The sequence below is a fragment of the Polypterus senegalus genome, chromosome 7 (assembly GCF_016835505.1).
Source record: "Polypterus senegalus isolate Bchr_013 chromosome 7, ASM1683550v1, whole genome shotgun sequence".
Classification (NCBI taxonomy): Eukaryota; Metazoa; Chordata; class Cladistia; order Polypteriformes; family Polypteridae; genus Polypterus; species Polypterus senegalus.
The window spans coordinates 56,564,781-56,580,950 of NC_053160.1; the positions used below are offsets into that span (position 1 = coordinate 56,564,781).

The 16,170-nt window shown below is 34.2% G+C and overlaps 1 protein-coding gene across 1 annotated transcript in view; it reads left to right on the plus strand.

The window, feature by feature from the left end:
- The window catches only part of adamts6 (ADAM metallopeptidase with thrombospondin type 1 motif, 6), a 311,123-nt gene that overhangs the window by 290,826 nt on the left and 4,127 nt on the right, over window positions 1-16,170 (plus strand). Inside the window, exons 23-24 of the mRNA XM_039758682.1 lie at window positions 2,215-2,391; window positions 7,268-7,424. Coding sequence (XP_039614616.1) covers window positions 2,215-2,391; window positions 7,268-7,424 — 334 coding nt within the window. The remainder of the gene's footprint in view (window positions 1-2,214; window positions 2,392-7,267; window positions 7,425-16,170) is intronic.

A 16,170-nucleotide genomic window follows, 5' to 3' on the forward strand; every position in this document is an offset into this window, starting at 1 on the left:
ACTTGCACTATGAAAGGTTTGCGTTAAAAAATAATGTGATATTCTTTCTTGTGCTGTGGTTTATAGTAGATTAATTATGTAGAGAGTTAAAAATCAAGGCAGAGAAAAGGAGAGTACAAGGAAAAGTCAGCATTCAAAGGTTTAAATATGAACATATTCAGTAAGGACTTATATGTTGAATCGCTAGCAAATTCTTAAATCTGGTCTAGTGTTTACTTGCACTCAGAGCAAACATGAGCATTTTTTCTTCCTTGTCAACATGTGTGTGAAGCAAATATAGCATGTTTGCCAGAAGCAAGGCAAATTCAGCCACCTCAAACCTTTTTTACAAAGTAAGAGGCCCTTGTGCTTGTTCAGACAGCTCCTGTGCACACAATCATAATCTGGTTTACAGCTGGCTATCTGTGACTTTCCCACTGAACTTTCTGATGGATTATTCCATGCATCTTTTACAATTACAGCCAGTATGTTTGCCTTGGTTTTACAAAGAAAAGCATTGGGACTATACTTGATCCTTTCTTTGATAAAAAAAGATTTAGAAAATAGATCAAATATACTTCAAATAATGTCAATCGAGTGTTGCATGTGAAAATGCATCGCCCAAATTATACTGCTAGACTAGTGTATAAAAGGCGAGTGCATACTGTATATACTTATAGGCAAGAAAAGGTAGAACAAATGATGATCATCAAAAATGTTAACTTTGTTTAATGCAAAGTTTACTTTATCTATTTTATTTTTATTTTATTTTATTTATTTCTCCTAAATTGTACTCTTTGTTATATACAGTACTACTAAGCAGAAATCCATTTGCTCACTTTATAGCATTGCTAATTACAAGCATTTTACCAGTTACAAACACTAGGTGCTGTGTCTTCCAGTAGAGTGAAGGATGTAGCCCTTACATCACCACTCTTTCTGCACCTGTGGTGACCTTAAACTCCTCTACACCAATTTTATGTATATCTCTGTGGTTTGGTTAAAAAGGCCGATTGTTGGTGGAGAATGATCACTGGTGTCCTAATTTTGTATGCCTTTACTGATTTTATACTTAATGAGTTTCAACAAATCAAATTGCATGCAATTAATTTTGCTATTCCAGTATTACCAACATAATGTTAATTTAATACACAATGCCTCAATTTATGATGTAAGAACAATGGAAGTGCTCATTACTGTGTAAAAGTTTATAACACCATAGAAGAATGCTTTGAATTCATCAGTCTTCTCTAAGGCTAATTGTCTTCACACAATGAAATTTTAACACCATAGTAACTCTCCAAGATATGGAAGTTTTTCTTAACTATCATACAGAGTGATAAGAAATCCACAATACTGTATATCCAAAAGAACCATAGAAGCATCTTGAGACCTCTGTAACCAGTGCCTACATTCTTGAGACATCAGCTGTAAAATAAACCTCAAACAAAGTATTTATGCTTTTGTTAAACTTGCAAGAGGACTTCTGGGTAATCTTAATCAACTTAAAAGTAGCATGATAGCCTTTCATAATTTTAAACAATTTTATTCAAAATTTAGGATGAAACATAAATATAAAAGTATTTTTAATCCACTCAATGTTTCGACACTAGGTTCCAGCCTCCAGCCACTCCAAATCATGTTATGCTAGTCTAAGAATGTTATTTTTTAACATAAGCTGGTATTATGCTTTTAACAGAAAGAAATGGAAGAGACAAATAAATATTAATTGGATTTATAGAGTCCCAATCTATAATATAATGAATTCCTATTGTTTCTGGGAGTATACAGTATGAACAATGGAAAATGGTACAAACCAAAACCCACTCACATTGTCTTGGGTGAAATACTACTGTATTTCTTTTTCACAAGCAGGTTCATTGTAGAAATAGATATATTTGGAATCCAGTAGATGCCCACTCAATTTGTAAAGATATACTTGTTTTAAAAAGTTCTATTGCATCGTGCTTGTTCAATGCATTGTGATGTTCCCTGTAAAAGGCACATGGTATATCAATCATAACTTTCATGTAGGACATTATCATGAGAAACTCAAAACCTTCCTATTTGAAATAAGTCATAGTTACTGAAACATTAAAAGTTTTCTGGAAATTACTGCCACTGCTTTTAGTTAAAATTGTGTATGCTAATGTGTTGTTGCTTTTAATAATTGTTCTATTGTTTATTCAGTATTGTGTCAATAATAAACCTTGTGTTTTATTTTTCATCGCCAAGTGTACACCAAAATGTGGTCAAGGTTTTAAGCATCGCATTGTCCTGTGCAAAAGTAGTGACCTCAGCAAGAACTTTCCACTTAACCAGTGTCCAGAGGGTAGTAAACCACCTGTGAGGATTCGTTGTACACTTGGCCGTTGTCCACCTCCTCGTTGGGTTACTGGAGAATGGGGTTTGGTAAGTCAATATTTTTAGGCTGAAATTAATATTAAATTCCAGTCTGTTTATTACATTTATTGAATAAAAATTATAAAGCAAAATGATATACTATTTTTAACAAGTATTCTGTATAATTTTGTATCTGCCTAATATATTAGGAAATATTTAATTCATATTTAATAGGCATAATGTGTACTTTATTGATTTTTATTTTTTATTCAAGATTTTTTTGAGAATATAGTACAATACATTATCATTGAATCAATCATCAATAAAAATGTTTTGGACCTGGAAATACATAGTATATCTCAGAGAAAATATTTGCTGCTGAGTATTTAAACATGCTTAGAGGCTGTTCAGTCATTGTTTAAGTTTATATTTAAGTGTCGTGTAGTATAGTGAAAATGTGGGATTAGGCACCCAGACTTGTAAAATATTTCAAGCAAGTAAGAGATATTGGCCCAAAAGACAAATATGACAAATTTACAGTGGGGACTGCAGGGTTGGTAGTGTATTATTATTTTTGATTCACTGTGTGTAAAAAAAGTTCTTGATTGGAATAAATTCTTCTACCTGTTTAAATATTCTGTATATTTTAAGGCAAGATTGACTATTAGACATTCTTTGTAAATCAGAGAGATAATGTATCAACATCATAAAGATTGTTGATGTAGAAGATATAAGTGCTTAGGGGTTACAAAGTTCATGAATATGTCTACGAAACAAAGTATTTAAGAGTTGACACTGCTCTTGATCACACTTAACCTGATAACACTGTCTGAATTCTTGCCTTAATCCTGGCTCTAATGAGTGACAGAACAGTGAAACAAAGACCCCAAGAAGACTTATGGTGTCCCACCTTTGTGTGAGGAAGAACATGGATGTTCTTTCTCCAAAGGGAACACCGACATCATGCCCTTACTATTTGTGAAGTAACTTGGAAAAGGTACTGCCTAATGAAATGGAAAGAGAGCAGCATAAACCCCAGTGCTATTATGGGTCCTGACCATTAGACATATTCAGGTACACTAAGAAGAAGAAGAAGATTAAGCATTATCATGGCTAAATAAAGGCAGGCTTTTGATTTTAAATATCAATGGAGAAATTGTTGCTATTGATTGTTGGCACCCATTAAGAGAATAAGCTAATATCATTGATACAGTTCTCGAGGTGGTGCTTATGAGAAACCACAAATGGTGTTTTGGGTATAGAGTTGCACCTGCAGTGGTACATTGTGTGAAGTTTTGGGAAGAGGATCAAAAATTCATTCATTGAATTTAAAGGGAAACAAGTTGTACTATTCATGTGAAACAAATGATTGGAACAGGTATGGTATCTGTCACACTACACAGATTTTCTAGTGATTTTCAGTCAAAGATTATTTTACCGTGGTGAGAATGATGACAAAGAGAAATGAGGAGCCATGATCATCTGTCAAGGCTATACAATTATATCTATTTAATATCTACATTCTGGAAAGAGTATTGTAGATCACAGGCTGGAGCTTAATACACAACGCACAAGTAAGATGTATGGAAATTAACACTAAGCAGCAATAAAATCCAAAGAGAAGGTGAAAGGTCAGGAACATGAAATCAGCAAATGAAGAATCACTAAAGTACCGAATGGCTTTCTCAAAAGTTAGAATGTAAAATAATAATGTGAAGAAGGAAAACATAGTTTCTCTTATTATTGCCTAATTCCTTTCTCATCACATAACTGTAACCCATTTTTTATTGCCAAGTAGCAGCTGAAGACAGGTCTGTCAAGGAAAAAGTACTGCAGATGTGAAAGGAGCCAATAGTGCAGCCCAGTCGACATACTAACATAAAGGCTAAACATTTTAATTTCTGTATATGGTCGGTCACTTCAGATATTGATGTGCAGCGGAAGGAAGGAAGGAGTAGTATTAAACTCAGTTTGCTTTTTATAACTGCTATCAATTATGTACCTCTCTTAAATATTTAATTTCACTTTCACAAATCCATGTTTTTTACCAAGAGCAAAACGTGTGGTAAACACATTTAGTTTCATTAGATAGACAGATAAATAGATAGATAGATACTTTATTAATCCCAAGGGGAAATTCACATACTCCAGCAGCAGCATACTGATAAAAAACAATATTAACAATAAATTAAAGAGTGAGAAAAATGCAGGTATAACAGACAATAACTTGTATAATATTAACCTTTACCCCCCCCCAGGTGGAATTGAAGAGTCGCATAGTGTGGGGGAGGAACGATCTCCTCAGTCTGTCAGTGGAGCAGGACGGTGACAGCAGTCCATCGCTGAAGCTGCTTCTCTGTCTGAAAATGATAATGTTTAGTGGATGCAGTGAATTCTCCGTGATTGACAGGAGCCTGCTCAGCACCCGTCTCTCTGCCACAGATGTCAAACTGTCCAGCTCCATGCCTACAATAGAGTCTGCCTTCCTCACCAGTATGTCCAGGCGTGAGGCATCCCTCTTCTTTATGCTGCCTCCCCAGCACACCACCGTGTAGAAGAGGGCGCCTGCCACAACCTGATAGAAAGATGTTGAAGGACGCCAGCCTTCTAAGAAAGTATAGTCGGCTCTGTCCTCTCTTATGCAGAGCATCAGTATTGGCAGTCCAGTCCAGTCTAAATATAAACTATAAAAGGTTGTTAAAGGAGGTGAATGATTTAATTGAAAATTAAACAGTAATGGGTCACTTTATATTACAACATTTCTTTCTTACTTAAAGGTATTTGGTAGATTTTCTATAATTTATTGGCAGCAAATTATTATTAAATGTTTTTTTTAATCTAACGTGAATTGTTGATGAACTATTTCATGTTCACGTCGATGGTTCACAGTTCACACCCACCATTAACGTAACTACATTTACTTTTATTTGCTTGGCAGAGGCTATTATCCAAAGCAACTTACAACAGAGGTAAACATAATTGAGCAACATTAGGCTGGGACCTTTTGTCTAGCAAGTGTAACTGGAACAGGTAACAAAAGTTGATTGCCGCACATGAAAAGAAGTAATAACTAATAATATACAATCATAGATTATAATCGATAAGACAATTAAAATTAAACAACAAATAACCAACAATATAAAAGATCACAGAGCACAGTTTTTGTTTTCCTTTGATCAATTAGACATATATTCACACAACAGATGGGTCTTCAATTAATTCTTAAATAAATTGAGGGAGTCAGCAGCACGGATGGAGGCGGGAAGCTCTTTCCACCAACTGGGAACTATACAGGAAAAGAGTCTGGATTAAGACTTGATACCACGCAGAAATGGCATCAGCAGATGTTGTTCACTGGCAGACCTCAGTGGGTGAGATGGAGAGTAACACACAAGATTATGGAGGTGGGGCTGCAGACATCATTGTGTGGGTAGAATGGTGAACTGGAAAAGTTGGCAGAGGATTGGGCAATTTAGAGATGTTGTATAAAATTTGGGTTGCAGGTGCACCTCTTCCTTTACTCATCTATAGGGCAAGGTATGGAAAGAACAACAGGACTGTGGATGTCACAGACTGAAGTTTTGGATCACAGTAGAATTGGGAAATCTGACATCAGATTGGGAAGCATGGTGAAAAGAGTATAATACATTTTATCCTGGATTTGTCCTGTGGTTCTGGTACTGGACAGACTAAGATGTGCCTGGTCTTCAGGCTTTGCACAATTTTGCTTAGCCGTTAACATATCTTTTATCCAAAATTTTTTCAATAAAATGTTATTATGGTTAAGAATGTGCATTGCTTCTTTCTGATATGCTTCTAACCACTAGAACCGGACAAGAAGTGTGGTGTGGTCTAAAGTTTTGTCATGTACTGTGGTTAAGGATTCAACCTTGAAATACCATAATTGTTTATAGCATTCTGTCAGAACTAGTTGAAGATTTTTCAACTTATAACTAGAATGCAATTAAACTCACAGAGAATCTGCCAATAAACATTTGGACATAATTTTTTTGAAATCATCAATCCACCTAAAGTTTTTTTTAGGATAAGTTATTTTCTGAGTTTTCATGCAGGTAGTATAGTGTAGCGAGGCACTAAAGTTTGAACCACGAGATTGCTAGTTCACATTCAACCAGTTTGACACATCATTTAGTAAACTTTCAGTGGTTTCAGCCAACAATGTATAGTAATTACTAACAAGCAAAACCACAAAAAATTAGGGTTAGGGTTAGGGTATTCAAAATTACTTGTATCTGGCAAAAAGCTGAGTTCTCATATTTAGCATTTTTACAGGTTTGCATTTGCTTTGATCCTTTAATCATTTTAAGAATGATTTTTTACATAAAAAAGAATATTTGGTTTTGTTATTTGTTTTGGTGTGTTGGGCTGAGATTGGCTCCAGCAGACCCCCGTGACCCTGTAGTTAGGATATAGCGGATTGGATAATGGATGGATGGATTTTTGTTTTGGAATGTAGTTTCATTATACATTATAAATTATTTATCAGCCTTGCATTTAACAGTAGCCTTTCTCAAATTTATTGTTCACCTTCTTTTTATGGAAATAAAGAACTTTGGTTTATGTTTATATAAAATTGTAGCATAAAGCCATTCAAAATAATGTAGATTAGATTGCTTTGATTGAACAGCTTCTAATAGCTCATCAAAATATTGTAAGTTACGGTATAATTAGTTATTAGTTACAGTATAGTTATTTTCATCATTTTAATCATTACATCTTGCCTGAAGAAGGGGCCTGATTTGCCTTGAAGGCTTGCATATTGTAATCTATTTAATTGGCCAATAAAAAGTGTCATTTTGCTTGACTTCTCACTACAAATAAATAATAAAATTAAAAAATGATACATATTGATACATATTGTACATTATGTATATGTGTATTTTCTCATACAGTACTTTTCAAAGTAATATTCATATCTTCACAGTGCTCAGCACAGTGTGGATTGGGTCAACAGATGCGCACTGTACAGTGCCTCTCCTATACTGGACAAACCTCAAATGAATGTGCTGAAAATCTTCGCCCATTGACAATGCAGCAGTGTGAGAGCAAATGTGATGCCACTCCTATCTCCAACACAGAAGGTAGGAACAAGAAATTTAAATACATTATTACGTTGGAATGCTAGTATATCAATCATGGAGGTGCTTTGGTGAAAGTGGAAAAACATGCTTTTCTAGCTTCATAATTTGGAAAATACTTCCCTGTGAATTAACTAACCTGTCATGAAACTTGTGTTATGCTATTAGAAATTAGGTATGGGTCACACTGTGGTCATTTTCGACACAACATATTAAAAACCTAAAAATGTGCATTATGTTGTCAAGAAAACAATAATAAATTCTTTATTTATGGTCCCATATTGAACCTTAATTAAGCTTTTCTACAGTTTATGAATACTCAGTTTTTAGCACACTATGTTTCATTTTTGAATTTTTTATGGTAATATGTTTTTTAATCTGAGTAAAAAATATTTCACTAGCGCACTCAACAATGTTTAAAATTCTACAGAAAACATAAGCATTGAGCCACTATATATTCTATACTCGAAAGGCTAAAATATAAAAATGACTACTGTTTCGTTATTGTCTCAATCTGGAATATCTCAATTTTGGGTTAATAATCAGAACTATGTCTTTTTCAATAATTCATAAATAAAAATCTTTATTGCTGCATTTATACTTTGCTTTTGGATATTTAAAGAAAACATTCAGCAACACTTCTAATGACTATTGAAAAAATTATTTAGGACAGATACTGAAAGTTTCAGAAGTCTGAAAAGTTGAACAGCCTTTAAAGATATAAAAAAATTCACAAGTATTTTGGCTTACCATAGAATGAAAAATAAAATTAACATTTAGAAATCTCTTGAAATAATTTCCTGATCATTTGGAATATCTAAAATGTATTTTAGATACTTTTAAAGGAACAGAGAGCTCTTTTAATATAGCTAGAAATACATTTTTGATACTTCAAACTGGTCTGGTTGTTATTTCAAGATATATTGAATATAATAAAGATATCTCAAAATACACTTTTAGGTAGCTTCACATTGTTTCACATATTAGATAACTAAAATACATTAGATATCCCAAATACATATATTGATTTCTTAAAATAGGTTTTTCCTCTATATAAGAAATAAAAATATATTTCAAGATATCTAAAATTTGTTCAATTCAGGTTATTTTAAATACATTGTAAAATATCTTGAAAATAACAGGAAATTATTTTGAGATGTCTAAAATAAAGGATGAGTCAAAATTATGTTAACATTTGAATGGCAGAAACAATTTATTCACAAAACATACTTCATATGTGCAAGATGATTTACAGGAATGTCTCAACCTTTTTGCCATCATGTTCAACAACAACAACAACATTTATTTATATAGCACATTTTTATACAAACAGTAGCTCAAAGTGCTTTACATATTAAAGAATAGAAAAATGAAAGACACAATTATAAAACAAAATAAATCAACATTAATTAACATCGAATAAGAGTAAGGTTCAATGGCCAGGGGACAGAAAAAACAAAAACTCCAGACGGCTGGAGAAAAATAATAAAAAAAAAAACACACAACAACCAACGAGCAACAGTACCATTTAAAGCCCGGACACACATTTCGCAGAGAATAGATGATACCATAGTCCTCATTCTGTCCTTCAGGTCATTGATATCATTTTCTGCTACACATGCTCTCCTTCACCATACACCATAACCAGAAATCACAGGGTGTCAAATCAGGGGAGTGTGGAGGCCATGGCACTAGTCTACCGCAACTTATCCATCGGCCTGGAAAGGTGTGGTTGAGATAAAAATAATCCATTAGTGTTAACATAATTTTCACACACACTGTATAATTACATTTATCTGAAAATTCTTCCAGGTATATACAAATAACTTCTTGTTCATTTTGAAATAATGGAAATCATTTAAAGTCATTTCAAATTACCGGTACTTATGTTACATTTTGCAATATCTTGCAATGGACAGAATATTCTACAGATAAAAAAAGAAATTACAACATAAAGTGATTTTGAAATACCTCTAAGTCAGTTTCATATATCTTGAAATTTACAGAAGGTCAATGTGATACATTTCAAAATGCATTTCAAATATCTTAGTATTTACTGTAAATATCTGAAAATACAAAAGAAATTAAAGAGATGTCTGAAAAAATGAACTGCACTTTAGGTAATCTGAAATAATGTTTGAGATGTTATATCTCTAAATGTTAATTTGTCTTGCCATACAGACATTTAATCTCTTAAATTGCCATTTATATCGTGCCATGATGCAAAAATGTTTACATTGTTAACTGTACAATGCATTTAGTATTTTAATATCAATAGTTTGTTATCTTAGAAAGCTGTCATTATTGGCCTTTTCATGTGTATGCATTAAAAAATTACTTGACAGTGTAAAAATAACATAAATATTGCATTCATGCTGGTCAAATGCGCCATGAAAGCATTTAGAGGACCCACACTCACAAAGGATTTGTCATTTATCCTCACCAAATCCTGAACTATTCCCAAAGACTTGCTGGCAAGTTTACAAACAATACGTGAATTTCTTTTACTAGGTCTGAAAAACCAATTCAAATAAGTACCATTTTCTTTTGATCTAACCGTTATCCTCCTATTTACCACTACAGAGATATCTTTCTTTGCAGCATCTCTACTTGTTGAGATTAACCAACTGCTGGAGAGTCAGATCATGAACCATGCATGGGTAAAACACCAAAGTAAAATCCATCCATCCATCCATTATCCAACCCGCTATATCCTAACTACAGGGTCATGGGGGTGTGCTGGAGCCAATCCCAGCCAACACAGGGCACAAGGCAGGAAACAAACCCGGGCCGAGCGACAACCCACTGCAGGGTGCACACACACACAACAAGCACACGCTAGGGACAATTTAGAATTGCCAATACACCTAACCTGCATGTGTTTGGACTTTGGGAGGAAACCGGAGCACCTGGAGGAAACCAAAGAAAATCTCATTCTACAAATCATACATGCCATATTCAATGCTGCAACAGGTCCTTCTAGACACTTGTGAAATGTTATAGTTGAGCTTGAAATACACTCTCTTGACAGAGGTAGTCCTGTTTGTGTTAACAACCAATCTCCTGACACCTCACTGAAAACTTTAGTTGCCTGAAAGCCAGGAATTGCAGCTGAGGTGAGGTTCTTTAAAACTGGAAGAAAAGTCTTTTAATACAAGAGATTTCACATTTTCAGTGACGAGGCCATAAATCTAATTGACATCCCAACTTCGACTATTTCTCTTTAATTTCCACTTTCAGGCTCCATATAACTTTCTTTCTTTCATTTTACTATTGAATTTACCATGAAAACCTAAACCCAAAAAGTTATAGGTATGATACAAACCGTTTTTTGTTGCAGACCTTACTTCTGCTTCCTTAACTTTTGTTTTTTGAGTAAAACATATATGAATGTTATGTGCGTAGTGCTACGTGATCCCTGATGACAGCTTTACATTTTCTCTACTCTTTAACAACTTACTAAGAAGTTTCTAAGACTTCACCAGATCCACCAAATCCATTCATGTAGTTTCATCCTACCTTTCTTTCTTGTGTTAAAAATATTTGCATCTAAAAGTAGAATGTATTTTATTGCCCTCTAATGGGGAGGAGGGTACCCTAGCTTCCGTGTAACTTTGTAATGGCCCTTTGTATATATGATGTAGTAATCATCACTTTTAAGAAGCTTTTATATAATAGTCTGAAAAAGTTTTTCTTTTTGTATTATTTTAGGCAGCTCTTCTTAGAAGCTCTCTGTGGGAGAGTTTTGTGTTACTGAGGATTAGGGACTTCTGTAGATTGCAATCAGATGATCAGGATAATTTCTTTAAGAACCCCAAATTGGAAGCAGCTGTATCAGTTTTTTCTTTAAAAGCCTGAGGTGGTGACACAAGCTTTTGAAAAGCATAACATGCTTTCACTCATGCAGACTTCAAATAATCAAGCTTATTTGGCTTTATATCAATATAAAGTAAGACCATACCCCGCTTCTTTATGATGATCAGAATTAACTACATTTGAACAGAACACAGTTCGATTATAGTAGGTTCAATTAATCAGTGTGCTATGTTTAAATTATTGATTCCTTGAAGCCATGTTGTAGGTGTTTATTTCAAGGCTTTTGAGCTATTAATATATTTTGACAGTAACAGAGGATTCCTTAGTGCACCTTTTACTTATTGATGGAATTTATACTATATACACTTTGACTTTTCTACTGTTTTACTAGGTTACTTGTCCAAATGCTAGTTAAATGCAGATTCCCATAATTGGTAGTAATTGGCTAGATGGTTAGCTGTTCCTAAAATCACTATCAGTTTGCAGAAATGAGCTGTAGATGTAAGCTTGGTTTTCATTTTTAATTTTTTGTACTTTAACACTTGTGTATATAAGATGTATATCTTAGACAGTACTAAGTCTATAAGTAAAACACAACTTACAAATTTTACAAACACAATAGTACAGATTAGAATAAAAATACAGTAAAAAAAAAAAGTCAAAATAATTAACATACATTCTCCTCTGACGGACTAAGAATTTGAAATCCATTTATTCTTTGGAGAAGACTTCATGAGGACTGTATATAGGTCTTCAAATACCTCAAAGTCATTGATAAAACGGATCTAACACAGTTCTTTTTATGAAATAGTAATTCATGTAATCTTGTACAAGTAGATATATTAGAAAATCTTGGAATGTTTGTTGAGCCACTGCAGAATCCTTTAACAGTGTGTCTGTAAGTTTTTCAAGAAATTAAGTGAGTTTGATAAGGACTGAATTGTTGATTTTTAGGAGGCCTAGTTGATATATGATGAAAGTGATAATTGCAAAAAGGCTGCCTTTACAATTCAAGGAAAAACACTACCAGCTATTATATAGAAACAATTATGAACACAAACTCTACAGAAAAAAAGTGAATTAAAAGAAAATGACAAAACAAATATAAAAATTTTAAGCTATGGAAAATATACAAGTATTTCTAAATTTGTTATGAATGTAGATCTCACATTGTTGGACTATTCCTAATGCATAAGAGATAAGAGAAGGAAAAAAGATCAACTAATTAAAGATCAAATAAAGATATAAAGCCACAGATTGAACTTGAATCCACTGTAGTAGAGTATACTGTGATACTGCAAATATTGGAATGAAATGTGCAGTGTTTTTTTTTCCTGTTTCCTGTTTTGTTTATACTGTGTACAGCATAATATTTGTTATACATGTGGAAAAAGCCACAATATTAATAAACATTCAAACCTTCTAAGCTGAATCAGTTCTCAAATTGATGTAAATACTCTAATGTGAGCTTCAGGATATTTTACCATATAATGGCACAGTTAAGTATGTGTTAGTAGCAAAAATGGGATAGATAATGCTGAATCCACATATCTTGTTTTACACAGTTATTTTAAACAACAGATGTTGTTTTAAAGCACGGAAGAAAGAAAACAAGTTTTCTGTGTGTACAGGTGTTGCAGTTTAAGTTAAAAATGAAATATTAAATATTTACATTTAATACAGAGTAGCAATGAGACAGATTTTATTTGTAATGTATACACTTCTTTTTAAGTCCACTTTTGCATTTATTTTACACTCACATAAAGGATTATTAGGAACACCATACTAATACGGTGTTTGACCCCCTTTCGCCTTCAGAACTGCCTTAATTCTACGTGGCATTGATTCAACAAGGTGCTGAAAGCATTCTTTAGAAATGTTGGCCCATATTGATAGGATAGCATCTTGCAGTTGATGGAGATTTGTGGGATGCACATCCAGGGCACGAAGCTCCTGTTCCACCACATCCCAAAGATGCTCTATTGGGTTGAGATCTGGTGACTGTGGGGGCCATTTTAGTACAGTGAACTCATTGTCATGTTCAAGAAACCAATTTGAAATGATTCGAGCTTTGTGACATGGTGCATTATCCTGCTGGAAGTAGCCATCAGAGGATGGGTACATGGTGGTCATGAAGGGATGGACATGGTCAGAAACAATGCTCAGGTAGCCCGTGGCATTTAAACGATGCCCAATTGGCACTAAGGGGCCTAAAGTGTGCCAAGAAAACATCCCCCACACCATTACACCACCACCACCAGCCTGCACAGTGGTAACAAGGCATGATGGATCCATGTTCTCATTCTGTTTACGCCAAATTCTGACTCTACCATTTGAATGTCTTAACAGAAATCGAGACTCATCAGACCAGGCAACATTTTTCCAGTCTTCAACTGTCCAATTTTGGTGAGCTTGTGCAAATTGTAGCCTCTTTTTCCTATTTGTAGTCGAGATGAGTGGTACCCGGAGGGGTCTTCTGCTGTTGTAGTTCATCCGCCTCAAGGTTGTGCGTGTTGTGGCTTCACAAATGCTTTGCTGCATACCTCGGTTGTAACGAGTGGTTATTTCAGTCAAAGTTGCTCTTCTATCAGCTTGAATCAGTCAGCCCATTCTCCTCTGACCTCTAGCATCAACAAGGCATTTTCGCCCACAGGACTGCCGCATACTGGATGTTTTTCCCTTTTCACACCATTCTTTGTAAACCCTAGAAATGGTTGTGCGTGAAAATCCCAGTAACTGAGCAGATTGTGAAATACTCAGATCGGCCCGTCTGGCACCAACAACCATGCCACACTCAAAATTGCTTAAATCGCCTTTCTTTCCCATTCTGACATTCAGTTTGGAGTTCAGGAGATTGTCTTGACCAGGACCACACCCCTAAATGCATTGAAGCAACTGCCATGTGATTGGTTGATTAGATAATTGCATTAATGAGAAATTGAACAGGTGTTCCTAATAATCCTTTAGGTGAGCGTTTGTGCACATTGCATTCACTTTGGTCAATGCAGAATTTGATATTTATAGACAATCTTGCTTGATCAACTTGTGCCTTGCAAGACAGGCCAATTGTTAAATGAATGATGTAGCATGTATTTCTTCTGCATTATTTTTACTTATACGTTTCAATAGAATGGAAGTCAAGTTTCAATAACATTTAACCAATTCTAATTTTTATAAGTCTTAGCTTTTTTTTGTCATTTGTATTATCAGGGTACTCTGAACAAGCTGCTATAATACCAGTCTCGTGATGAAATTAGTTTTGAGAATTTAATGATAATTGCATTTATGTAAAGAATTTATTATATTTGATTTCCAAATTAGCATCTTCTTTCTCTTGCAAATTACAAAGACCAATTACAAGTTAAAAGCCAACATTGGGTAGTGTACCTACTCTGAGATTCCATCATGTTGAGCCAATTCACCTTTCAGTACTAAAAATAATTTCTGTAAAATATCCACTTCAAATCAACATTTTTCTTTAAAGTAAACGTCCAATTGTTATATGCAATTACTGTATGCAGTGTGGTTCAGTTCTACCTCCTCCTTCTAGAACTTTTATATAATCTATATCCTGCAGTCCATTGTACATACTGTAGAATGATATGCTTTAATAATGCATTTAATGTAATGTAATAATTAGTGGTGGCTCTGAGGCTAGGGATCAGCACTGGCAAGCGGAAGGTTGCCGGTTCGAGTCCCATAAATGCCAAAAAGGGACTCTGCTCTATTGAGCACTTGAGCAAGGCTCTTAACCTGCAATTGCTGAGCACTTTGAGTAGTGAGAAAAGCACTATATAAATGCAAAGAATTATTATTATTAATCCAGAAACAGATTAATTTACAGATTATGTTACTTGGCAATATCTTTGCATTTATTGTACTGTGTAAAGTGTAGTTTTTTGGACAGATAAACAAAAAGGCACACACTCAGAAAGTCTTGTAAAATTAACAATAATTTAGTTGACTTTTTAATGCCTGTGGCTGCCTAAAATGCAAATATTAGACAAAAGAATATGACATAATTTATTTAGACTATCAAAAAGACTTTGATAAAGTGTAACACCAAAGATCAATTCTGAAACTAGAAGCTATTGACATTATAGTAGCTTTAAAAATGAATTTCAAGAAGCTTAACTGAAGAATGATACACTTGAGTTAAGGTCATCATTGTACTCCCTCAGGTTCCTGTCCTTTGTCCATTATTTTATTACTAATGGCATAGATTCAAGTATATTTAGCAACCGTGTGAAAATCACAATTGATATTAAAACTGAACTAGAGGGATAGCAAGTACCAAGGAGACTGTGAAAACAATTCAAAAATGCAAATACTTGGCAAATGCAGTTAAATGCAGAAATGTGCAAAGTTCTTTATGTAAGGGAAAAGGAGAGGAAGTTACAAATACAAAGTGAGAGAAACTGTCTTGCAGGAAGCAATCTCTGAAAGGGATTTTAGTGTTTACTTTGAAACAACATTCTCAACAGCTAGACAATTGTTAGGTGACATTGGAAAAAGTGTCGGACAAAAATTAAGGGATGTTGTGCTCAATAATTTTATTGCACTACTCTGGTCACAACGATACATCGAACACATCATTTGAAGCTGTGCAAAGGAGGGCAACCAAGTGCATCTGAGAAAGAAGTGGCAAGTCCTACTCTGACAGCTTCAAAGAATTAAAACTATTGTATACTTGAGCAGAGAGGACTACATGGATTACTGATCCACATCTTTAGAAAGGTAACAATAAAAAAATGTCTTTCAGTTAAATAACTAGTAAAGTACCTGAAGATACTGGAAAAATTCAAGGGAAAGTGTATTTCAGACAGAAGACAGGAAGCACTTCTTCGCATGAAGAGGAAAAACTACTAAGCTGTATAATTGAAGCAGAATTCTTGACAACTTTTAAAACGTATCTGAATGCAACACAGGGACG